The sequence below is a fragment of the Accipiter gentilis genome, chromosome 8 (assembly GCF_929443795.1).
Source record: "Accipiter gentilis chromosome 8, bAccGen1.1, whole genome shotgun sequence".
Lineage (NCBI taxonomy): Eukaryota > Metazoa > Chordata > Aves > Accipitriformes > Accipitridae > Astur > Astur gentilis.
Window position 1 is genome coordinate 44,040,735 of NC_064887.1, and position 26,023 is coordinate 44,066,757.

General features: G+C 42.6%; 1 protein-coding gene across 4 annotated transcripts; it reads left to right on the forward strand.

Annotated features, from left to right (window-relative positions):
* Positions 1 to 6: 6 nt before the first annotated feature.
* On the forward strand, positions 7 to 25,340 carry LOC126041742 (uncharacterized protein KIAA1958-like). 4 transcript variants are annotated; one of them, XM_049807884.1, is made up of 5 exons: positions 7 to 216; positions 10,797 to 10,906; positions 18,358 to 18,446; positions 19,246 to 20,446; positions 23,699 to 25,340. In XM_049807884.1, the coding sequence occupies exons 3-5, from the start codon at positions 18,444 to 18,446 to the stop codon at positions 24,544 to 24,546; spliced, it is 2,052 nt and encodes a 683-aa protein (XP_049663841.1). In that variant the 5' UTR covers positions 7 to 216; positions 10,797 to 10,906; positions 18,358 to 18,443; the 3' UTR covers positions 24,547 to 25,340. The 4 variants fall into 4 exon arrangements, with proteins under 4 accessions (XP_049663841.1, XP_049663842.1, XP_049663843.1 ...); XM_049807885.1 differs by lacking the exon at positions 7 to 216 and having other exon boundaries at positions 9,481 to 10,906; XM_049807886.1 differs by lacking the exons at positions 7 to 216; positions 18,358 to 18,446 and having other exon boundaries at positions 9,481 to 10,906.
* Positions 25,341 to 26,023: the final 683 nt, after the last annotated feature.

Sequence of the window (26,023 nt, forward strand, 5' to 3'; positions counted from 1 at the left end):
CTCCTTTCCGTTGCCATCTCGAGTAAGGGAGAGCGGGCGCCTCGCCGAAATTAGGTTAATGATTTAGCACTGCCAGTCTGGGGACTTTTAATAGCGCTAGACAGTACTTAAAAGTGTTATTTAAGATACAGGATAAAGTCTGTTTAGTTGCAGTTAATGTCTTCAGGATAAAGATTACCCAGTGGGTGAGAGAGAGACAGAGAGAGAACTTGTGAGGTAAGACATAACACCTACCTGCTCTGCTCAGGCATCAGGACAATATTTTTCCTAAGTTACAGTCCTGACACCATTTGCTGGCCAAAACAGCTCTTCTTCCAGTCAGGTGGATCTCAGTGGTTAAGTAGATAAGCTTATTTCACTTTTAGTGTGTGTCATTGCCTGTAGGTCTAACTTCTGCAGAGATACAGGTAACCCCACAGATTTTCTATCTTTGGAGATTTTCAAACCTCTGGAAGATTCCCTTTTCAGGTGCTGGGCCATCTAATTTAGTAAATTTAAACCTACTGCAGTGGACTTAATTGCATTAGATACTTTCTGTGGCTCCCTTCAAGATGATATTCAACCTTGTTCATGAGCCACAAGATGAAGGCCCCTAAAAAAAATAAGGGAGAAGTGTGCGTCTGTCTGGTTCCCGCTGTAAATGGTGCCAGTGCATTTAGTTTGTTCTGTGCAGGAACAGGCGCATGAGGATCAGGATCCTGGTGGAGGCCAAGCAGATCTTTCAGTCATCCTCCTGTCTACCAGGACATTGCTGGTTCCTCTCCACTAACATCACTCTATAAAGCAGTTTGCTTCCATAGATGAAATACTGCGTGTCTCTGTTTAAATATAGATAATATTTGCTCACTGGGAATTCTACTAGCAATTAGTCATTTTCTTTGCCTCACTTGTCATAACCCTATCTGTTGACTGCAGCACAAGAATTAATTGTCCCAGACCTCGCTACAAGTCCCTTGTGTAGCATTAAATCAAATATCAAATGTCCAGTCCACATTGATCTTGGCTTCATTAGCTGCAACCCTGTTTTGAGAGTTTCTAGGCAACATAATACTGGTCTTACAGTGGAAAGGATCCTTCGTACCACACCAGCCCACCCACTTTTGAGATTTCTGTGAAAACATTTGTACAACTCTGCCAATCTGTCTCTATTGTCAGTGATAAACAGTAAAACACTAATATAGATAAGTGCCACCGATGGAAGCACCTGAGCTGTAACACAGCTGTGTTGGGGTACGTATGTGAAGGTTTAGAGAAAGATTTTTAAAATACTGTGCAAATGAAATTCAGAGTCATATCCTTGGGCAGTGTTTCTGCTTTCTGCTTAATGTCAGATAGCTTTGACAGGTACAGACATGCATTTCTCATTTCTTTCTGAAGCATACACTAGACACATGAATATGGAAAAAAAAAAGTTAAAAGTGAAACCGTCTATTATTTTCTCCTACACACATATTACTGGGTGAGTTCCTATGGCCAGATGCTTTATTTTCTCAGAGCATGGGGCAATGCGCAGGTATTTTGGTTGCCAGGACCAGACATCAACTTACTGCCTCACTCTTGTCACCATTTGTGAAATGCAGGAGCTTTCATTGACCTTGGATCTCACCAAGAGCTGGTAGCTCTAATGTCTGTATCTTTGATTTATTGGGCTCACCCGGCCATTTAGCTCTTGTTCCAGCAGTGAAGTTTCAAGTGGAGAAGTATGTACTTACCTATTGCTACAGACAACTAAAGCCCCATCTGAAATCAAAGTTATTTTACTAGGTACTGCATATGAAAGGCTCAGCTTTTGCCATAGATAAGAGTTTTACAACTTAGATGAGGCAAAGAATGGGAAAATGATGGGATTATGCGATCCACTTTAGAGTTGCTGAGCTGAGAGCCAGAGAGATAAAGTGATTTGATCAAAGCAGAGCAGGAATTTAACTCCCATCTCACAAGCCACAATGCATTTTCTTGAACTAGGCCTGTTTTAAGCTCTGTTTCCCATGGAGGTGTTTCACTTCATTTTCCCTTCAGAATAATCTGGTTTCTATACTCTAAGTAAGAAATCCCTTCATATTAGAGGATCGTATGGAGACAGAATCACTCTTTTTTTTTTTTTTTAATATTGGATATTCCACTTGACTTGTAAAGACGTGTACCCTAAAGAAAGGTACCCTGAACATGATGCAGAGACTTTGAAAAAAAATCACTAATGCTAGATACTGATCACTAGTAAGAACAATATCTGATTTTCTAGTGGCTATTGACATTAGTTTATTGCATGTGCAGATATCCCAGCTGCTTTTCAGATATCTTTGGAAGAACAAACACAGGTGGATGCCATCAAAGAATTATTACTTTTCAAAGACCTCTCCTGTGCAATTGTGGTCTAACTTGAAAGACTCTTAGGGTTCATGCCAGCTCGCTCACATTTTCCATAGTTCCAGCAGAAATGCTGATTATGCAACATTTTATCAGACCTTTTCCTGTAATATTAACAGAATTTGTTAGACAGCATCTTTTCAGATAATATGGTGGCAAACTGACTAGCGATACTGTTGGGTAATACACAGTCTTTCTCTGGACCAAACAGGAAAATGCATTTAAGAACAAAATAATACTTTATAAAAAAAACCAGCTGGAGCAGGACCTGTCTCTGTATATCTTTTTGTTTGTTTTGAAAAAGAAACCCACATGAAAATGGTCATGTGAAAAAAAAGAGGATGGAGAAGGGAAAAAACATGAATCAGCTTCTTTTGTACAACCCAGCAAAATGGTCCCACCCTCCCCTGGGCTCCGGTTACTCACTTGCTAGAAAGGCCTTGGCGGGGCACACCCAGGTTTTTCTCCTTTTAAGCCCTTCCTGCCTATGTTACCTCTGTGAATTTAAATTACCCTGCAGGGAAGAAAAACCCTCTGAAACAAAAAAAAGACCCTTTTCCTGCCTTTTTTCCTTTGTATTTTTAAAATAGCTCTGAAGCCTGTACTACATTCACAGGACACTTCTCCATATAACTATGTTCCTTTGCAAACTAGCAAAGTATTTTTCCCCTTCTCCTTCCACCCATCGTTTCTACGAGTGACTTGAAAACAAGGACCCTCCTACAATATGGTCTGTGTTCAGGAACCCAAACTACTGTGCATAAGGATATATCCTAGATAAGGTTTTCAATGACAAATGTTTTCCTTCAATTTCCCCCTCCTCCCCCGTTATTCACAGTACCCTGCAAGGTCCTAAACCAGGAAGCTCTTTCATATATAACTTTGCTACCAGTATAGTCCCAAAGAAACTTTGGGGGCAGGGGGTGTTTCAAATACTTTTCCTTCTTTTTGTTGCTTTTATTTATTTTAAACCCCTTTCAATTAACATGGCTGTTTTGTTTAAAAGAGTATTTGCAGCTTTAGCAACATCTTAGGATGCCAGAACATTCTTTTGTGCATCATTCATGATGCCACATCACAGCTCTGGAAATGGTTAGTCTAGAGCTAGCAGAGAAGGAGCAAATCCACTGCTGCATTTATCAGTCCAACAAAAAGACGCATATGGCTTCTGATCAGCCACTCAGTTCACACATGACTCAAAACTACTACTGAGAGCACAGATACCTTCTCACTCAGTCATACCTAAGGGAACACGGAAGGAGAGGGAGCAGAAGTGTCACAGGTAGAAGTCACAAGCTACACAGCTGGGGTTACTGGAGGAAGAGGTGTGGGTACATGGAGGATTGCTGGAGAGCTGGCTATGTTCATTTCTTAACTGCAGGTGTATGGTTTTACAAGCAGTATACATCGTTAGCAAGGGGACTATTTTTTCCGCCAGTCCATAAGAGTTTGGCCGCATAAAATATTATCAAAAAGTACACCAATTGGTAATTGATAAATAAATTAGTTTGGAATCAAGCTTAACATACCTTTAGTATTAAGTAGCAGTAAATGCTTCAAGCCTGTTTACAAATTCCCTAAGCTGGATTTTTATGACAGCTGTGCCACCACAGCAATTTGAGGCCTCCCCTTCCAGGGACAAGATGAAAAGCACTTTGCAGGCAAATGTATCTGCACTTGGAACTTTTATTAGTGTTGCCATTGCACATTCTGATTTCACCTTTTAACAGGACTGCCAAACTGTATCTACAGGTATTTTTCGTGGTGCAAGCAGTTATATCAACTTAAAATTTTAAGTGTAATCACAACAGCTCATATTTTATGTTTCTTTCCTTCTTTCTAATCTGTATCAAAATGAGAGATATATCTGTATGCCTTGTTCTGTTATCAGTCCATGTTATCTCAGAACTTCCCTGTCTTCGCTGCTCCTCAGGGATGCTTTTGGGTGACTCATTTCCTGTGAAGGATGAACCAGTCATTTCCTGGCTATTCAACACAGGACTTTTTTTTTTCTCTTCCAGTCTGTGTTGGAGTGATGTGGATTAATCTATGGTTTGATTATACCCCCTGCAACTTACACCAGAACTGCAACTCTTCACTGCAGCCTTCTAAGATAATAAAAATGTCAGCATGTGTTGCTTAGGGATCATGGCTTGCCCCTGCTTACCTGGGCCATAGGCTCTGTGATTTTGGGCTGTGGAATTAAAATAATTACAGGGAAACAGATTTAACAGTGCCATCCTTCCAGTCACTGCAGCCTAGTTCTTCTCTTAATTCAACCCATTTCAGCTCATAATAAATGGAATGTTAAAAAAGCACCATAGGGCAAAGATACTGATCTTACAACATATATCTAAGCCCAGAAATTTTGAATTAGCTAATAAGTACTACCAAGATTGCATATTGGCATTTGAGAAATCCAGGTAATACCCATATTGGTTTTTTTGTGTTAGACACAGGTTGCTAGAAGACTGGGTCAGTTTCTGTATTGATTCTGTGCCCATAATTCCAGCTTTTTCCTCCAACTGCGTTTCCAGTTTCCTGAGCTACTATTTATTCATACTTCACATGATGATTCTAACTGTTGTGGACAGCTTGCTTCAACAATGCCACCAAGTTAAAAGGTTGTCTGGCCATTGTAATGCCAGCCTGAGGTATCGCAACTCTTTTGAGCAGGTTTTCACTGCTTTTTTAAAAATTATTCTTTTACTCTTATTTCCCATCACTTCATTAGAATATTTAGATTTTCATTACCCTGTCATACATCTGTAATGTTTGGGAAGAAAACCCACACAATAGGGATACTGCTTCTTGAGTCTGAATGTAGCACATGTTGTAGGGATGATCACTGAATAATTCATATCCTTAATGATTTATTCATGCCCAAAAGCTGGATACCTCCTCTGTGACTTTCCATTATCTCAAAGAGAATGCAAGTTCCTATTCAACTATGCTCATCTTAGGAGTGCCAGTAGCAGCCCCTGTATTGGCACACGAAGCAGGCTGTCTGAGGCAAATAGAGCAGGTGTGCATTACAAACCACTCCTGTATGATGTTTCTGAAACATTTCTGCACAACAACAAATGGGAAACTTGCCATTCCAATGCCATATATATCACCCTTGACACAGAAACTAAAATGTAGTTCTTTTTTCTTTTGCAAATTCTTGAGAAAGGAAGGTGGGCAAGCAAGTACATTAAGCTCTTTTCCACTGGTAGACACGTAAAGTGAGATACTGCGGTCACGGTGCAGGATGTTCTGAACATGGAAAACAGACAAACAGGCCATGACTCCGTGATTTGATACCGTAGAGCTGATCTTATTCTCCGTAAGAAATTTCAGTTTTATTTTCTATTGAAAAGTTACAGATTCTAAGACATACAAACATAGCAAGATTGTTTCCTACCCTGTCAGGAAACCTTGCAGGAAAGCCTGGACAAATAACAGCAGTTCAGACTAATCTCTTTCCTGTCTAATGTGGGTTATCAAAAAATATGCCTTTGGTAAAGGTTTGTAAGACCATGACCTGAATCTCCTGACCTAGGTAAAGATTTTGCAAGACATTCAAATTCCATCTGTCTAGAAAGTTTGAAAGATGATTCTGTATTTCAGCAAAGTCTCCAGACCCACAGGCAACACTACCCCTAGCTGGCTGGTATGAAATTTCCTAATTGTTTATCCTGTAGTTCTGACTTCTTTTGTCCTTGGAATAGGCTCTACATCAGCATAATTAAAAATGTCAAACACGCTTGAGAAACTCTCCAAGTTGCTAAAAATGAATGTGAATTTCCTTCCCGCAGCCTCTCTTCATCTTTCCCTTACTCTGGCCTCAGCTTTACAAAGTGGTCTGTTTCCAGCCCTTCAGCATAGTTTGCATTCCACTGCCAAGAATGAACAGTTATTTATACAAACAACCATCCTTACAAGCACATCTCCCGGTGCTATCCTAGGGCAGGGAAATAAACATAATTTCTGTTCTCTTCTGTAGCTGCAGTTCTACGTTTCTTTTTTCTTTATTCAGGAGCATTTTTTGCAATGAAAGATTAGTGCAGTTCAGTCGCTTTCCCGTGCTACAAATCTGCTCAGAAATGGACTGGAATGCTCTTTCATTTCCCTACAATGATTTTATTTTATTACCCTCTAATGATGGTGCCAGTTTCCTGATAAACCACTTAGGGGGTCTTGATGGCTCAGCAGCAGGTTTTCAAAGAGGTCTCACTCACGCTAGAACCTCGAGGGCTGTGCGTAACTCACAGAAACCCTGATGCCTGTTTCCCTCAAAAGCACACCAGTAACCTGGTTTTCCCAAGTCTGTTATTGGTCTGCTGTGTTATACTAATTCTTTGAGCCCCGCAGCTGACATTGTAAGAGAGATCAATGGTAAATGAAGCAGCAGCTACCAGGTGAGCAGCACTGTAACAGACTAACGTGGATGGGGAGCCTTGAAGCTCATGCATTATTTCTAAAGCTTCTCCATCACTCACCTGTCAGGCTGAGGTACTGTTCACTGAAATGCTAGCTCATCACCTATGTCCTCTGTCCTCAGGTTGTCTCCCATTGCATCTGCCATCTAAATGGATATTGCACAGATGCTAGATGACTCCAGACAGGGGAATTTCATAGTCTGAGCACAGTTCATTTAAATGAAAAAAGGGGCCCTAAAAGAGATAGAGATACACATGCAGAGCATCTAGAGAGCTCCATTAGATGTGTATGTCTGCATGCTGCTTGCTCTCTTACTGTAAGCACGTCCGATTTTGCTGTGTGCGAGCCAGTTTCCATTTCTCAGTTGATATAATTGTTTGTAGCTAAGAGTAATATTTAGATTGGTAACATTTACAATTGCCTCCACCAGCAAATAAGATAAAGTGGGTTTGTTCTAAACACTCTTACTTGCATTTCTAAAGCAACCTTCTAAGAATCGAAGAATTTAAGTAGTTTCTGAAGGATCCAGGGCAATGCTTTTTTTAAAAATTACAGCAAGATGGTATTTAAAATATAGTCCCAACGCTATCTTTTTAGGAAGAAAACACAAACAGCTTTAGCTATATTGCCAAACCAAAGTCAATGAACTACTGCAAATGAATGAATTAGGAATTTCTATTGACTACTTTCCATGAATCATTACTGAGTATTTTATGGATCTTACTGCTTTCTTAGTAAGCTTACTGTTGCAAAGTTTGCAAAGATATATTTACTTTTGCCTAGTATAAGGTGTCAATCTTTTTCTTCTTTACTGTGATGCACAATGAAGGGCTGATGTCCTTTAAGAATATCCCCGTAACATGCCCAGGTATGTACTCGGGTCTAAATAGATATTGCTATGTTCTGGAAGAGGAGCATAATTACAATTAGGCCTTGTGCTGATTAGCTTGTACAGTATCATTACAACTAATATACAGCAGGAGAGAAAAACCTCATATTGAACACGCAGCTGGCAACATACCACTACCTCCTCCTCACTAGGCTTCCATTCAGAGCAGGATTTATTCTAATCTCGCAGGTTAAAGTATGCATGCCTGGAGCACACCAAAATGTATGCTTAATGGATTCTTCACATGTCTTTTTTGAAAGTATTTTTCATTAAATTATATCAGCAAGTGTACTGGTAGAAATTTCAGCAACATTTGAAGAGGTGTCCTAGAATCTAAAGGTATATATGCACACATGGAGACATATATATGTGTATATAGCACAATATTGGCCATGTATATTCCTCTGTATTTGAGTATGCAACACACTGATTAGTGCACTAATTCCTCTGGAGATACGGGAGAAACAAGTGACCCCAAAATGGCACGAGGACAGAAACACAGAGGCGTACCAGCTCTATTTTGGAACTGGCAAAATTGTGCTCCCTCTCCCCCTTCCAGAATACTTCTTTTTGATGTTATGCATGCAGCTTATAGGCACTTCAGCAGCGCAGCTGAATTAAAGTCCTTGTTTCCGCATTGATTCAAGAACAAATACGTCCAAATACATCTGAAAAAGTAAGAGGACTGACACACCAAACCACTGTGTGCTTGCCATGAGGCCCGCATTGTCATACAGGCTAATAAAGACATCATTTTCCCAGGGCTTCAGCTCTATTAAACACAAAGCTCCAAATGATTTCCTACTTGGATCAAAGATGTGTTTGTTCCAGTGCCACTTAAGTTTAAAAGGCAATACTGGGAATGAATGAAATCTCCCCAGCGGCAGCTGCTGAGGTTCAATTGGTTTGTCAGTGCCATAATTATGCAGCGGACGTCTTCTGTTTGCTGGCCCATATGTTCCTGAAGGATGTTATGCAATGGAAACAGTGCAGGGAAGCCTTGCTCCCAAAGTTAAGGGGCTTTTGCTTTTGTTGTATGAAGACTTGCTTATGTTTCAGATGGTGAAAACGTTAAGAAATCTCACATTCTGATTTCAGACTTAAAACCGGAGTTGCTCTTATTTTATCAAACTAGATGGCAGTGTATGAGAAGAAACAGTGGCCTACATCCAGTATCCTAGAACTGGTGTTTTAATACCGAGACTGGCCACTTTTAAATATTATTTATATAGTTACAGCTGGCCTCTGAAAGTGAGTGTGCCCCTCGGCTAACGTAAGGAGCTGTCGGTGTGATCAGTAGCATGGTTTGGTGTGACCCTTGGTGCTAAGAATAAACGTGGCTTCCTGTCCAGCCAGCCACTGCTGCGCAGCCCATCCACCTCTTCCCCACAGCACTTCTCATATCTGTAGGTTAGGGTCTGGATGCTGATGAGAAATGTCTGCTCATTAAATAGCTATCTCCTTGTCTAGTAGACTATACACCAAATTTTCTGTGTAACAGGCATGAGTGTGTATTAAGAACTCCAGAGTATTAAATTAAGCATTAAAAGAACATTAAGACATGAACCTGCAAAATGTGAAGTCAGGGTGAATTGAGAGCACTTGAGGTCTCAGTTGCCAAAGGAACAAAAGAAACACAATATCCTTTAGAATGTTTAATATTTAATTTGGTAAGATGCTCAGATACTAGGGCAGCAAACGCAGAGGGCGATGACAGAGAGCACTGTGCGAGGGGTGCTTTATGTCAGCCATGGGGCCTTAATGGGTGCACCAAAACACACAGGCACAAAAGGCTCCTTGTTTGCAGAACTGCCAGTTTTATGCACAGCTACCTGGTCTGCACACACCCCATGCATTTGCTAAGCACCATTTAATTCATATGTGTTCTTGTTAAAAACACAGCATCAGCATCGTACAAAAGAAATTCCTAATGACTGGGCTAGTTGGAACCAGTGGCAGGCACATCTTAAACACTGAAGATCTGCTGCTGACTGACACCCTGCTATTCATGTACTGCAAGCACTGACAGCCAACAGGATGATTTTCAGGAACTAAAACACTCTTCTTACAGAGCTAAGTTTAATTCAGAGGGGCATCTTTAGCTAAATTTTCTTTCTTTAAGGTCAGGGCTTAACAAAAATATGTAACTGATACTTCATTTATTGACAAGATACTTCATTTCATACTGTGAGTTGACCAGTTACTTCTGCAACAACTAGAAGTCCACTAGCAAGATTCTTCCCTCCTCAGCTTTGTCATGGGGACTTAAGTACACATGTGGTCACCAAAGGAACAAAAAGGATTTTATGTAAACAGAGCAGCAGGGCTGTGGCTGTGACCCAGTCCTCTAATAGCCAGGCCTGTGTTCCAAAAAGCTTGGCCATGCACAGCTAGCTATTTTGAGGTACCCGTTTAGGCTTCAGGGACCCAGCAGCCTAGGTGATTTTCTAAAGCATTCACTGATGCCTCATTCATCTGAGAGCATCTGGTGGAAGATCCAGTAAGAGGCAGCTGGGTTTGCAGTGCAGGCTTGGAGAAAGTTTCCAAAGTGTATTTTCAGAAGTGCTTTTTGTGCACGTGGGGCAATTTCAGCTGAGAACTCCAGATCCAAACCCACCCATTGGCTCAAGTTTTGCTTGAATCTAGAGTGGGCTTAATTGTTTGCTCTTGCTCACACTTCGGAAAGTGTGTTATCACTGCTGTAGGACGAGGGTTGGCAACCTCTTACAGATACTATGCCAGAGTGTATTTTTCTTTTCCAAATTAGCAGATAGGTGTGCCAATGCTGGGCTTTGCTGCCTCTCCACGAGGCAAGATGCCATCCATCTGTGGTATTTTTCATCTGTGAGGCTCTCAGCTCCTGCTGAATGCAGCACTCAAGAAGTGGGCGACAGAAACTGGGAGCCACTGCCTCTTACTGGTGCCTCTTCAGACACTGCCGATCCCAGCTACTGCCTCAAGCATGCCCTTCAGAACCTATAAAAATTGAGTGCAGACTCAGCTCTCAGGGCAGAGAACTTTTGCTTATTGCTTCCATCCAACACAAGGGATCTTCAGGTTGCTTTAAGATCGCTTTTCTAAATAACTAATACCTTCTCTTTCCCTTCTTTCCTAGGCTTCCCTATCCTTTAGGTGCTAGTGAGATTCAGTGAGATTCTTGTCCTTCTGCAGACTGCTGTGCTCCGTGGGAGGCTTCCCAAAGTATCTTGTGTGACCTTGGAGGAGGTAAGGGAGAGAGTGGCACTTCAAAACAGGGACAATAGTAGAAAATTACATAGGAGCAAAGGCTCCAAAGGTGGGAAGCCTGCAAGGCTCCCAAATGTCCTGTCAGCATCATCAGATATGAGCTAATGAATTTTTCTGTGACCAAAAACCTTGGGTACTGCTTGGTAAGAGTTGTTTTGTGAGGGAGAAGCACCTTTCCTTTACATGGGCACCACACCCTGGGTTTGCCTGCGCTCTCCCCGTGCCAGCTGTGGGCATCTGCATCAGCCTGAGTGACCCCAGCAGAGACTGTAAAAAGTAATCCCACAGAGAGGGAACTTGCCCTTCTCTGGAAGTTCCTTGTTTTCCAGTGAAGTTATTTCTTCTACCTCCAGGAGCCATTTCCCATCATTCTCAGCAAACCTTCATAAACACTTGAGATGTAAAAATGAGAGCTAGCTCTTTGCCTGTTGCTAGTGTGACTGACTTCTACATACACCCCCAGACTGAGTCACCACAGATTTAAAGTGCCTCTAAAAAGGTGAAATCCTCAAGCCTGGGAATGAGTTGAGGTATCAGTTGTTAAAATTGTTCTGTATTGTAAAAAAGTAGGTTACTACATCTCATTGTGAACAATTACAGCTAATTACAAGTCACAGATTCACCACAAATACTATTTAATAACAAATTTCTACCACACTTCATCCAGAGCGTGTTATGAAGTTAACACATTACCTCTGGTTTGTGGATAGGTAACGCGTGATGCAGAACAGAAGGAAAGAGTGTTTTGGCTCAGATCAAACAAAGAGGAATGGACGCTAGGACCCGACTCACAGTTCAGTGGTTGAAACTTTGGATGATGTGTCCTCCAGCTTACAGCACTGGTTATTTTAGTTTAGTTTAGCCAATGGTGGAAAAAATGGTGTGTGCCACATTATGATTTTAGTTAAACTTTAAAAGGCTGCTCAGAAATACGTAAAACTGCAATAAACACTTTGACAATAAACTTAAACAAGATTTGCAGCTTCCCCTTAGCAATCTCCCAAATGGGACATAAATTTTTGCTATTTGATATACAAAGAATTCCATCGACAGAACAGAAATCGAAAGAACGAAAGACACAGGAACGCCCTTATCCCCGCTGCGAGGACTGCAAATGGAGAATTTTCTGTACTTGGCTGAGGCGACGTTACTGGTCAGCATTTTTAGGTTGTATTTTTAGCAGTAAGATAGCAAGTTTCCCCTAGAGTTGGCACATTGAGAGGTCAGTACGTCTACTTTGGCAGCTTTGTGCTAAATTTTGCTGTTCTTTTTCGCTGGAGCTCCAGGTGCGAAGTTCTGTGGCAGGAATAAGGGGTTGCGTGGGGATGCTGCCTTCACCCTCCGCGCCAGCGTAAGGGACCTCGACCCCTGCACCAGCACTAATTCTTGCAGCCCCGCCAAGGAACGCGGGGGTGGGAAGGGCGAGCCCCCGCGGCGGGGCGGGCCCGGGGCGGGGCCCGGGGGTGGGGCGGGGCCCGGGGCGGGCGCGCGTGGCCGGCGGCCGAGCACCCTCTGCCGGGGAGCGGGCGGCGACAGCCGTAGGAAAGAGAAACGGGAACAGAACCTAGGTTTTGCGTCGTTCCCGGTTTATTTTTGAGCCTGTTGCAGTCAAACCCCACGAAACTGCGAGGGCTAAAAGGGGTTTTTATCGGAGGAGATGCTGCTGCTGTCCCATGACTGGCGAAGCTTGTGCTTTATGAGAAATACCGCAAACGGCAAGAGACGCAATTAAAGAGTAGCAAACGCTCCTGCAAGTGCCCGCTTGCCAACAGACATCTTCCTCCATTAATTAAGTGAAAGAAGATCATTTTAATACAAATGGCTGGTGGGGAGCAAAGTAAGTTCCCACAGTCAATTCCATGCCAATACAATTACATACTCATCCATAGCGCAGGACGGAAAATGAAAAATCCCAGGAAAAGTAAAACAGCCTGCATATAGAATTATTAGGGAAAATAGTGGGCTGCTCTCCCCTGGCGGCACTAATCCTAAGTGTGAAGCTGCTCACAAACGGCAGCTTTAACAGGGTAACTAACACAATTATTATTGACAACGTAGCATTTTCTGCCCAAGTAACAGATTTGCCCTTCACTAATTTCAGCTTTCCCACTTCTTCCTGGGGAAATACAATATTAGGTCCTATTTATAGAAGTTCATGGTTTTAAATTAATTTTTTCCTTTACTACAGCTGTTTTCAGTGGTTGATTACTGTTTGTTGGACTAGGCAATCCTTTGCCAGCTGGCTGTGGCTTTTATTAGGTCTTTTAAGAAGACTTGATTTAGAGCTCACAGTTACGTTACAAGGACAGCAGCTCTGTAATGCAGACCCTCAAGAAAAGAGATAATTAGGACTCATGAAAAAAATTGCGTCTGATTCTTTGAACAAAAACGCCCTTGTTTAAGGAATGTGGTGCTGTAGGCTAATATTTAACAGCAGTCTCTCTTCTCTTGCTCAGAGCTGGTGCATGCAATTAGACCCTGCCCTCCATCAGATATACTGGATATTATTTTCTGGGAGCATCTCTCAAAATGGAGGAATGCCACCCTGTAGCAAGTACAGAATGTATCTTGGGGATTGTATTTCTGCAAGTAGGGCAGGAGGCACTGGTAGAAGGACATGGTGAAGCAGAAAAAGAGCTGAAGAGGCGCTGAGAAGGCTCTTGTACAGGGGAGGGGGATGAGAGAAACAAACATTGTGGAGAACAGGAAGAACGATGTGCTGGGAAATGATTAATCCACCCCAAAGGCCTTTGCTAAGAAGTGGTGGGACAAGCTCAATGATTTTTGGCAGCCATGAGCTCCTTCTGCTCCGCTCTCAACTCCCGTCTTGCAACCAGATGTGTTTAAGTACAATTTCATCCCACTACTGCGCCAGACACCACATCCCCCCACCAGTGTCCTTCACTCCATTCCTGGCAGCTCTCTGACAATACACTCCCTCCTATATGTGTATTTTACGGCTGTCCCGTGTCCCTCCACCCCCAGTAAGTGTTTCTCAAGTGAGCGGGAGCACACAATCCATGCTGGGGGAGGGGAGTGGGAGTCAAGTTTAAGAACTGCTGTTCTGTATCCTGTTGTTTTCCTACCAGGATTGTTCCAGTTTCCTGCACTGTCTTATCTGGAGCCGAAAAGCCAAACCTCTCATATTTACTTGCTTTGTGTGTGCCTCAGGTTTCTAATCTGTGAAATAGGCGTTATAAGACTTAAGAGAAACATAGCTAGGACTATTACAGGGTGGAGGGATGGGAACAAAGTGGTTAAAGGGCTTTCAATGCCTATACAATTAGTTTCTTTATTTAGTTATCCTGCTTGCACAAGCCTGTTTATGTCACAGAGAACATCAGAGAACCATCAGCATACCATAAATGCTGCACAGAGTCCACTGAAATGTAAAGAGAGTAGGATTCAGATGTTTACATTCTCAGGTGATTCCAGGTACCTGTGTTTGACAGACCTTACAAGAGAATAATTTTCAGAAAGTGCTGAGTATGGTTTTATCCCCCCAAGGGCTCCAACTAGACACGCAAAAGTCTCAGAATAAGCATTTCCATGTTTTTAGTCAGCCTTGAGTTTTAAGAGCTCCACTGAAATGCTGTAGACTTCTTTGAAATTACTTGGCCACGTTTTCTTGAATACAGAGGTAAAATAAGCATATACAGTGCTGATGTCTTGAAAGCTTACTATGTAGACCAGGCACATGAGAAAGCAAAATCTTGTAGATTTTTTTTTTTTAAAACTTTTTCCTCTAGTGAGCATGAATTCACTTAACTATAGTTATATTAGTGCACTAAATTCCCTATGGGTTAAAAAAATTAAAAGAAAACATTTACCATACAGCTTTGGAATGTCCTGTTTTTCTGCACAAAGGTGTGGGTCCTGCATACACAGTGTCCATTATCAGATGGGAGCCTCTCCTGGAAAGATAATTAAAAAACTGTATCACTCACAGCCATGCAAATGCTGAACCAGACACAAGGTTTCAAAACAAAACTCAAACCCCAAACTCCAACCCCAGAACCCTCCTTCATAGGGATCCTGGTTTTGCTGGAAACAGATAAAAATTGGCAATGATCAAGATGGATTTTTATTAATTGAAGAGATGAGAAGCCTGTCGGTTCAGCCTTTGTGGGTAAATACATATTTCATTTTTTTTCCCATCAGTTGTAACTGTAAATTCAGACTCATTCCACTTGACAGTTTCTTTGGAGGTACTCTCAACTGATGTAAATATGAGAGCAGGAGTGGGCTGAAGAAGGATCCTTAGTTGATTACCAGAGCCTTTATTTGGAACTAAATATCAAGAGAAAAAAGGCTTTTTTTTTTTTTTTTTTTTTCCCAAAGAGATCAGGAAAAGGAAGACATGTGCTTGGAGATAAGGAAAGATAAAAGCACTCCATTTAAAGTCACCAGTGATAGAAATCAAGATGTTCATCTGCCAAGTCAGTAATTTCATGGCCTTATGACCATGCAGAGCTTCCGTTTCTGTTACCTTTTCCCACACTAACTGTAAGCACCAAATTATTGGCATGAAAGTTCCTTTTGGCTTGTCCAAGCAGCTCAGCCCTTTAGGGAGGAATTGCACAGGCTGAACATAAAACTCTCTGACTTCAGAAGGGAAAAACGGTTCTCCCATAAGTTTACAACCAGCTTTCTGAGGCACAGCGGGGCCCTGGAATAGGCTGCGAATTCCCTGTCCTTGGAAGGTTTGAAGACAGGTTAGACAAACACCTCTCAGGAGAAGTTTGGGCAGAGCTCATTTTTCTGTGAGGAATCAGAACAGCTGAAATGGCCATTTGAGGTGACTTCCAACCCCGTTTTCTATGATTCATTAGGAGTGAGATCACAGTGACAGTAGATCCTATGAAATGCCTAGATTAACAGAGGTCAAGAGCTCAAAGTGCATTTGCTGCTTTAAAACAGGGGGTTTGGGTCTGATTTTTGTTTAAAGCAAGCAGTGGATTTCAGTAAAAAACTCTTTGAAAATCCTAGCTTTGCATGTTTCACAAGCTAGCATACGCAAACAGCAAAGCATTCTAGGCTAAAATTATCCTTACTATCATTAGAAAGCCATAAGGAACATATGGATTAATACTAGCATATCAGAGCTGTACTGCCGTGCAGCAGTTTCACCCCCAAACAGGAACGGTTCCGATGCCTACTGTTTATTCACCATTGGGAAGCACAACTGACACACTGCGATAGATCTGACCTGTGCTTTTCTCTTTGAAAAGGACATTTAGTTCCCTGACCTATGTCCTGAAGTTATAGAGGGCTCTTCTTGTATGCTTCACTTTTGTTTGTTTCCTTTCCTCTTTGGGTTGTGCTTTGCCTAACTACTAAACACTCGGTCATTGTTCTACTGGTGTTTGCATTGTAGTCATTGCCCCTGCCTCGCTCAGGCAGTGGACAGGCTCCCTTGTGCTGGCCAGTGTGGAAGCCCACACCACTTCCATGGCTCCTCCCCACCCCACCCCTTCCTGCTTGGAACAACTAAACTTTTGCCTGAAGAGTTTGCATGCTTCCTCGTTTAGGCTTTGCATCCAGCAAACCATGTTTAGCTTTAACATCAGCGGATCAAAGCATTCACTTAAAGTTAAGCAGGTGGGTAAGTGCCTGGCCAGCTGCAGCCTCAGAGCTCAGCCGCCTGCGACTGCCACCCCTCAATGTCTGCAAGTTTGGAATTGACAGAGCAGGGCACCTGTAAACACACTTCCAGAGGGCTCCTCCTCAATGCAGGAGCTTGGCCAAGAGGCATTTAATGATCACTGGCTTTTGTTCGGGTTTGTTTGGTCTCACCCCTGCTCTGGGAGTCCCTGCTGCTGGATGGTGAGGATGGGGGTTCAGTAAGGGGGAAGGCAGTGGTCCCCACCCTCAGCCAGCCAGGTTCCTTTGAGTGCCCGTAGGCCTCAGGCTGGCTCTGCTGGCAGCGAGGGGGTTTGGGTTAGGGCAGGCGGCCTCAGGGAACCCCAGATGACCCTGTCCTGGTGCCAGGTAGGAGAGGGTAAGGGCCTTCCACCGCACCATTTCCACATCCCCACCTCATGTCAGAGAAGCAGGCCAAGCCCTGCAGCAGCCACCATACTTCACCCTGCAGATGGGGCTGGCAGCCACCCCTGGGCAGCCTGGCCAGTCACACTCTTACTGCTCTTCCTCTAGGCAGGGCTCCTCAGTCTCACCAGGGTCCCTCATCGCCCTGCCGCATCGCACAGAGCTAGTAAGCACGGCCGGTGGAGGTAGGGCACTAAAGGCACCAGGCATAGTCTCTGCCTCTGATGTTGGTGCACAACAGGGCTTCTGCAGTACGGCAGTTTCCTGGCTGTGCACTGTCAGGCTTTCCCTCAGTTTAACTAGCATACTCATGAAATAAATCCCTGCAGACAAATGCCGCATTCACAGATTACAGAGCAGCCCTACATCTGTCAGCCGGCATGGGCTTCTCTTGTCTTCTGCAGCTTGCACGGAGAATAGGAGCGTGTGGAGCAGGAGACCTGGAGGCTCGAGCTCACGCACCCAGCGAGGACGCGTGCTCGTGGTGTGCTGGGCTGTCCGCACGTGTGTGCTCACCTTCAAAACCAACAAGGGCTTGTTCTCACTGGGAAGCTGCGTCACATTTAGGCCAGAGCTTCTCAAAGAACCAGTTTAGACAAGATTCCTGCATCCAGTGTTTTCAGTCTGGCATCTTTTACCACCACTAAATGCAAAGCTTTTAATTAATAATAGACTAAGATGCCTGGAGCGAAGACTGCCATTCTGAACTGTAAATGCATGCGGTATCAGTCACATAGCATCATAAGGCTTCTTGGCTCTCTTGCAATATGTATGTTGACGGTAAATTATGTGACCAATTGTTCTCTAACTTGTTACAAAGAAATGATGATGACTTTCTAGACTACTACATGGAACATTTCAGAACAGATGGGAGAATTTCAGATTTAGTCTCTAGTAAATACAAGTTACATATGCAGATAATTCTTTAGTTAGGAAACTACCTCTTCTTTTCACTATTTGAAAAGTCAGATAATGTCAGAATCTGAACTAGCTTCACTTATTTCTGGTACTTCCGTTTCTGCAGTTCACTCCATTTGGAGAAGTAAAGACTGCTAACCACAGCCTGTGTTTGAAGGGCCAGTGCTAAACGGAACATCTTGCAGAGTCTGGTTTTTAAAATTCTGTTTTCAATATTTATATTGTGTTTCAACTTTGGTACACTGTAGAGGCTAATCCTGCAAATATTTACACAAGTCAAGCTTTCTATATATATAGGTCATTCAAGCTCAATGGGAGCTTACCTTAATGAAGGCACATGTTCTGCAGGAGCATTTATTTTTGACTAAGCATTGAAAAATTTAGTTTCATCTGCTAGCCAGATATATTAAAAAAATATATACACACACAGAGATAGACACACAGACATATGATGATTATTTTAGGTTCTGAGAGAGAAGGAAAGAATACTCAAACAGTCACTTACCGATCTCCACATGAGAGAAGGCTCAGTGAGACAGAAAACAGCAGGATGGTGAGTATTCTTTAATAGCTTAAATGATACCGTAGACAATTGTTTCTAACAGAATCAATTACAGCATTAGAAATTGTAGATTTTTTTAAAAAACAAGTTTTAGATATGTGGATGCAAGGTCTGTTTTTTAGTTTCTGAAAAGCATCCCACAAACAACAACTTCATATATCCAATTTCCCTGAGGCAAGTAGTGCTGCCATTTTGACATATGAAAGAAGTATGAGCCCTGTTGGCCATGGGGAAGTGGGAGACTGAGAAGCTGATTCCCAACACTTTCCCTTGTTATTTTCCATACGTGAGTACAGAATTGTCCATGGGTACAAGCATGCTGAGATCACAGGACTCCAACTTGTAAACAGAGCACTACACTTCATCAAGTTACTCTTCCGACAGCAGAGCTGTGGTCGCTGCTTGGGTGGTTCAGTGAGAGTGTTAATCTCAGTTATGCTGTGGATTTAGAACACTCACGTGAACAGCTGCTGTGGCTCAGCTGAAGTATGATAAATTCTTAAGCTGAGCTACTTAATCAGGACTCAGAGCTCATAGGTATGCATAAATTATATCTAGAATAAATTCATTATTCTGGGACCATGCCCACAAACTACCTTCCAGGTCTTCAAAGTGGACAAATTCATTTATTTTAAAGAATGAACAAATTGTAGAACAGTGATTCCTCTCATGATTCTTAAATAAATAAATAAATCATTGCTCTATTGAGATGGGGCTAGAAACAGTCCCCAGGACTGCTATTTTGTGCACATCCTCTTTCACTTAAGTTATCTCCAACATGTTTTTACAGAATGAGAGCATCGGTGACGGAAGGTGCAGTGATGCCATTTCACTTCGCATGGATCTCTCCAATCTTGTGACCTGGGCACACACTCATGGGACCATATGCAGTTCAATCCCAGCCTTGGAAATTGTGCCGAACATCGGTCATCCTAGCAAGGACAATTCTGTTCTGTGGATATGTGGACTTGGACATGCGTATCACTGGCAGTGTGGAAAATTATACATCAGAAGCACAGAAGAGAACGAAGCTGGAAAAAAGAGAAAGAGGCTAGTATCTTTTGAGGCTTCATCAAGGGAAGCTAGTTTAGATGAAAAGAGGCTCAGGATGACCCCGTCTTTTGAGAGGGCTAAAGGAGATGCTGTTAGCACAGGGTCTTGTAGCAGATCTCCAGGGGTCACTCAGCAGAAAGACAACACAGTCTACATAATACATAATGAACCATCACCCAGAGAAAATCGAAAAAATAGCAAATCCATAAAATCAGGCTTTGCAGCAGAGCAGCATTTGTCAATATCTGGTGGGGAAGTCAAAACCGACAGACATAAGGTGAAGCTAGAAAGCAATGAAGATCTACAGATCATCTCTGATGAAGAACAGTGTATATCAAATGAAGATGACCCAGGAGACAGAATCAACCAGAATATTCTGTCAGAATCACCAAATAAAGGTGTTACTGCTGAGGTAGATTTGCAAATGTATCACGGTCAAAAGATGGCATTTAACAGGCTGAGGGCTGCCCAAACATCTGGCTTTGCCCCCGCAGGAAAGCCACCCCTAACTCTTGCCTGCATTCTAAAATCCCCCGTCAGCAATCAAGAGAGCTTAGACAGCAGCTTCTTGAGGTTAGGTCCTCTTAATCCTGCAGGGTCCACAACTGAACCTTCTAGAGCAAGAAACTCCTCTGGGTCAGCAATACCAAAAGAATATTTAAAATCTGTTCCTGTCTCCAACATTGAGGCAAAGGCCCAACTTGAGTCACCAGCCTCCGTGACATTCTTTGAGTTTGAAGCCACTGTAGATGTCCAGCAGCAACTCCAGCTGAGCCCTCCTGAGCATGGCACACGAGAAATAGGCTTAAGTGGGAACATTACTGAAAACTCTATTGAGGAGAGTGAACCGTCAGGATCTGGGCATGCACCTCATCTTTCAGCCTCACTGAGTCCAGAGAGCAAGAATGCAGACCATCCACCCGCATATTCAAGCAAAAGTAAGAGAGTCTGCAGTTTTATTCTGGAGGGGTTTGTGGGTGTGTGGGTGCATTCTATTAATCACTTTCCCAAAATATTAAAGGGGGGTGAGTTCATATAGCTGCCAAAATCGGTACTGTAGCATCTAAGTAAGTGCCTCTGATTTGGGGCACTCTTGTTTGTACGAAAAGGGACTAAAAAGGTTCTTACCGTAGAAATCAGCACTTCAATAGATAATGCTGTTCACTGAGGTACCCAAGTGTGTAGTTGGCTGTGGCCCAACTACCTTAACTACCCAGTTTGAATACTTTGGTCTTTCATTTTACTTAGTATCACCATGTAGTATGTTGGCTGTACTTAAGAGAGAGTCCCTGTGAGAAACTGGAGCCAGAGATGGGAACTCAGGTCTCAAGAGAAGAAAACAAGAGGAAGTAACTTTTAAAGCAGTGAAACAGAGAAATTGTGGCTGAAACTCTGGCCGCACCAAAGTCAATGGCAAAAATCCCAGAGATTGCAATGGGAGCAAAGTTTCAATCCTGCATATTAAATTACATGAGCTAAACAAATTGCTTTAGTACTTTTAAGAATTTTAACATTTCCATACACAATGTCCTTAGAATCCTACTGGAGTAGGGAGAGTTATAATTGCTCAAACGTTAACTTGCAAGATACACTGCTTGCTAGGGAACTTTCAATACCAAGGTTAAGCCACACACAAAGCATGGCAATTTTGAATTATTCCATATCACAAGAATATGCTGTTTGACAAAGATTTTAGAAGCCTAGCTTGCAGCTGTCTTACTCCTGCTGTAAAACAGACACCGTCTGCACAAGAACAACAGCTAACATACAGTGTGTGGATATCATCAAAATTATGCTAGTCTTCTACAAGTAGTGGAGAAGCCATCAATGAAATAGATTTAATTAATTTAAGAAGTGATCATATTTTAGGATACATGTGTGTAATACACAGGAGCCTTAATGCTAGGTACATATATATTATTTAATCCAATGATTAAACACCTCAAATAAAATGTAAATGGACAGGTTTTCAAAGATGTTATAGTAAAGCCACAAAATTTGCATCTATAATGATTTGAGTGCCTGCAGGTGCTTTTTCACATTAATTCCAAGTAAGCTTCTGTCTAGTCAGTTCTATGTTTTTGTCTGCTAGTATCTAGGTGTAAACATCGAGGCAAATTTTAAAAATTTAATTTTTTTCCATCCAGTGGCTTAATGCCTTGGCTCCATCTAACTAAGAAGCAGCCCCCAACAGCATGTGTTTCACTTCTGCACGCCTAGTACGAGGATCCCATTGCATGTTCCCCAAAACCTGTCCCAGTCCAGCCCCATGGACTTGTCCATGGCAGGCCAGGCGTCCAGCCTGGCAGAGCTGCTGTGGCACTGCCCTGCAGCCACGCAGGATGCTTCCTGGCTGAACGCATCTCCAGAACTCCTCCCGAGCTGCAGGGCAGGTCTATAACTACCCTGCTTCCTATCCCACCCCCAATACCTGTCCCACTGTACCAGATACTTATACCTATACCTATTTCTCTGCTGAAATAATGACCCATCTCAACTAGCTGTAGCATTAAAGAGCAGCAGCCTACTGCAGGTTTCTGCAGTGCAAGGCACTGGACAGTGTCCTTCGAAAGAAAAGAGGTTACTGAAACAGTATTCTGGGGTTTGTCTGTAACTCAAGGGTGTATGCTTAAAGCACCACTAGTATTCCCAAATAGACTTGGGGTTACAGACATTTGTATTCCTTATGTAGCCACAACAGGTCAAACTGGCACAGTTGGTTTTTGTGAACATTATTTGACTATTTTTGTAACTGACAACATATATCATCAGAAGGGACTGGGAATTCAACTGGGAATGTCTGTGTAGTAGCTGTTTCTGCCAAGATAAATGGCTTATGGCTCAAGTGAGGCCTCTGCGTGTATTGATTTACAAGCCATTCAGCTCTTCACATAGAGCAGTCAGTAACAAAGCAAGCAAAAAAAACAAAACAGTGGCACAGGAATCAGTAGACTCCACCTCAGTGCAGCCATAGCATTTTAAGATGATAACTAAGCATGTACAAAATAACTTGGTGCAAGAAGGGGAATCTCTAGATGTTGACTCTAGAACCCTTTTCAATCTACCCCTCTTCAGTCCTGGAAAAGTCACAGGCAAGCAGATGGAGCTTTTCAGCAATCCAAAGAATTAATTTCTCATGCTACATCGAACTAGGTAGATGTGGTATTGCCATAGCAACTTGAGAGAGAACCCAACTGGAATCCTGGCAATCGTTTTTATAAAAAACCAAAAAACAAACAAACAAAAAAAACCCACCCCAAAACAAAACAAAAAAATCCAACCACTTTTACTCTTTTTTTTTTGTTCTTCCTTATTATCCACCCCTAACTTTTGGTTAATGTTTTTATTTCATAGTGAGAGCTCTTTTGCTCTGAAGAGATTTTTGTAAAGACAAACACTTTGAAATGTATTTTGCATAATGCCTTGTACAACACTTTGAACATACAAAATGGAAGCTACTTAGTCCTGAGGCAGATCACAAGATCCATGTACAGGCCAGCTCCCATCTATTTTAACAGAGCAGAGTCTGGCCCCCGCAGTCACCATAAAATACACGCCAGAGTAGCTGCAAGTTGATGAAAGTATATCAAGTCCATTCAGGGTTGCTTGGGCTTCATAGCCAGCACTGCAGGCTCAGGACTGCAGCCACTGGTTACGTGGCCATCCCCCAAGTCTGGTCCTACAAGCATGCTCAGAGTCAACTCCAAAATCGGCCAGGGGGAAGTTCAGTGTCAAACCAAACCACTAGTGACAGGTCCAGTCTCCAGTCCTGTGTTGCTGTCTGAGAAGGCTCACAGAACTTGCACCAATGCTTTCTACATGTGCACCCCACAGTGACATTCAGTGATTAAATCTCATTAGGAACGCATTCTCTCCCATTTAAACATAATTAAAAAAGAAAGAATATCTTAAATTTACCTACATGGTAGTAGGCAGATTCACCAGCCAAGCAAGAAAGAGCAAGAAAGGGGACAGGCCTTTCCCTATCTAGGCTGGCGCTGTCAGGTGGTGGTGGCTGGCTTGTTGAGAGCACAGACCTAAACCAAAGCTTTAAAGGAAGGGGTTTGTAAAAGTCCTACAACCTCTGAATTACTTCTAGAAAGAAGGTGAACGTTATTCTGCATCTCCTTATATTACACTGATCTCCTTGTAAGTTCTTGCTGTCCACAAAGCTGTTCCTTATCTTTTAGGTGCATTGAAGAAGTGGGAGAAGAAGAGAAACCGTAATACTGGTGATACAAAAGTCTTCAGAGACTGGCTGCTTTTACATTGCCCTTCCGAAACGCGTGAGATCTATGAGCTGCCACCAGAAGACCTCGATAATTACCTGGCCTCATTCTACTCTTCTGCAAAGAAACAGAATGGTGCAGATTTTTCTGCCAGTTCTTTGCACTTCTTTCAGAGCAGCATAGAGAGGTACCTCAAGGATCACAACTACAAGTACAGCGTAGTTAAAGGGTTGGAATTCAGAGCGTCTCAGGAAGCCTTGAAACTAAAGCATCAGCACCTGTCTCAAAAAGAGAGAGAAGGAGAATGGAGCATTTTGGAGAATCTGACAGATGAAGATGTGGAAAGTCTTTGTAAGAAGGGACTTTTAAGTAAGATGCACCCTCAGGGCTTTTTGCACCTCATGTTCACAAATATCATTAGGGGGTTTGGGGCAAGTACACACAGTCAGAGCCATAATCTGTATTGGGGACAGCTTGTGCTCAAAAAGAATGAGGGAGAGCTGGAGTACTTGGAGTGGAAGGATGATCTGAACACAGAGGTAAATACAAGGGAATTGGGTCCACGTCTCTTTGCCAAGCCGGACAATCCAGATAACTGTCCAGTCACAGATTATAAGGAGTATGCTAAGAGGAGGCCGCTGGATATGCTTCATGACTACGATCCACTTTATCTAACGCCCAAGCCCCTGTGCTCCATATGGGACCAAACATGGTACTGTAGAAAGTCACTGACAAAAGCCAAAATGGAAAAGATCTTGAAAGTTATTATCCAGCAAGTCAAAGGACCTGTAAAGAAGTCCAATAAATAAAGGTATCCATTTAGTTTCTGCTATGCCACTTTTTGGTAGGAGCACGTTTCAAAGTAGTCTTTGAAAGGTTTAAGTGGCAATATTTAGGTCGAGGAGAACATCCTTCTCTTCGGTTTCACCTTAGAACGTAGGTAGTCCACAAATTTGCATCACCTTAGTGTTCGGGTTAAGTGAAAAACTTCTATTGTTCTTTGTATTAATGGAATTGATAGTTCAGTAAGTTAAATAAATATGAGACTCTTAGGCTTCGCACTTGTAAAACAAGTTAATATTCTACTGTATTATTAATGACATGATAAAATAGCCAATGTTAACACCGAGAGGGCTCGGTAGCTGAATAGCTTGGCTAGGAGTTTAAGCTGCACTCATGTTGAGGGGAGCTGACACGTACACCGCGTTTAGTCTATAGTATAAGCCTATTGAAAAAAGTAACACAAGTTAGTTCTGGGATGGAAGGAGAATGGTGAAATGCTGTGTTTGCCAACTGCTAATCCGTATCTCAATGGGAATGCTTTCAACAAGGTTTATGTCGTTTTTCTTAGTGAAAGATTTGTAGATTTAAGAAGTTGTGATTGGGTTTTAAAAAGTTATGTAAAATGGCTGACAACGTTGAAAGGTTTTATGGTAAGTGTTTTCCCCAGCATGCTAAATATAGCTACATAAATACACTTTGGTAGATGTAGTCAACTTTTTTCAGCTGTTCAAGTACTATTCAGTCAATATGTTGTCTTATGGTCCAGTCAACTTATTGGGTTGCGTTGTTGACATAACCTAATAAAAGGAGAATTACTCAATCCTGTTTGTCTGGTCTGTTTGTCTGTTCTGCAGAGATGAAGCCAATAACCCCAGACTAGCAGGTAACAGTTTTCTGAAATGCCAGCATATTCACTTCTCATGCTTGGGTTTCTCCTGCTCTGAGCTTGTCACTATTCAGCATTGCGGAGCTGACCCTGAGGAGGATTTGGGCCATTTGAAATCCCACAGAGCCCATGTTTGTGGTTTCTTAACAAGGTCTTTGTGGCCAAACCCTTTGCCAGAATTGGTCTTGTTCAAGCAACGTTTAATACCACCAAATAACTTACAGAAGTTTAAAGTGCCATAAAAAAAGACAAACTCACTTAATCACGTGCTCAGAGGGTGTCTTCCAGCTTTCCTCATGCTGTTGAGCGCAGATGGCATTAGGACAGCCGCAGCCATCGCTGAAGGACCCGTCAGTGCCCAGGTCAAGCCCAGCCACGCGTGCAGCTCTGTACCCAACACCTGAGAGCCAGAGCAAGTCCTTTCCTACAGGGCTGGGCTTTACTCACCCTACCTAAGGGTGAGGACCAGATCAGGCTTTTCCCTCCTCTCTGCTGATCTATTTAGTCCACACCCCAAAGCTCATTAATGAAAGACTGCTGCCTTAAAAATCAGGTGGCACAATTAGCTGACAGCATTCACTTAATCCTGTCACGAGCACATGGGCACCTCCTGGTTC

Excerpts from the sequence above, each read along its gene's own strand:
- LOC126041742 (XM_049807883.1), top strand. The coding sequence starts at position 18,342 with ATGATGATTATTTTAGGTTCTGAGAGAGAAGGAAAGAATACTCAAACA. Across the intron at positions 18,447-19,245 it reads AGACAGAAAACAGCAGGATG|AATGAGAGCATCGGTGACGG; the intron begins GTGAGTATTCTT and ends ATGTTTTTACAG. Across the intron at positions 20,447-23,698 it reads ACCCGCATATTCAAGCAAAA|GTGCATTGAAGAAGTGGGAG; the intron begins GTAAGAGAGTCT and ends CTTATCTTTTAG.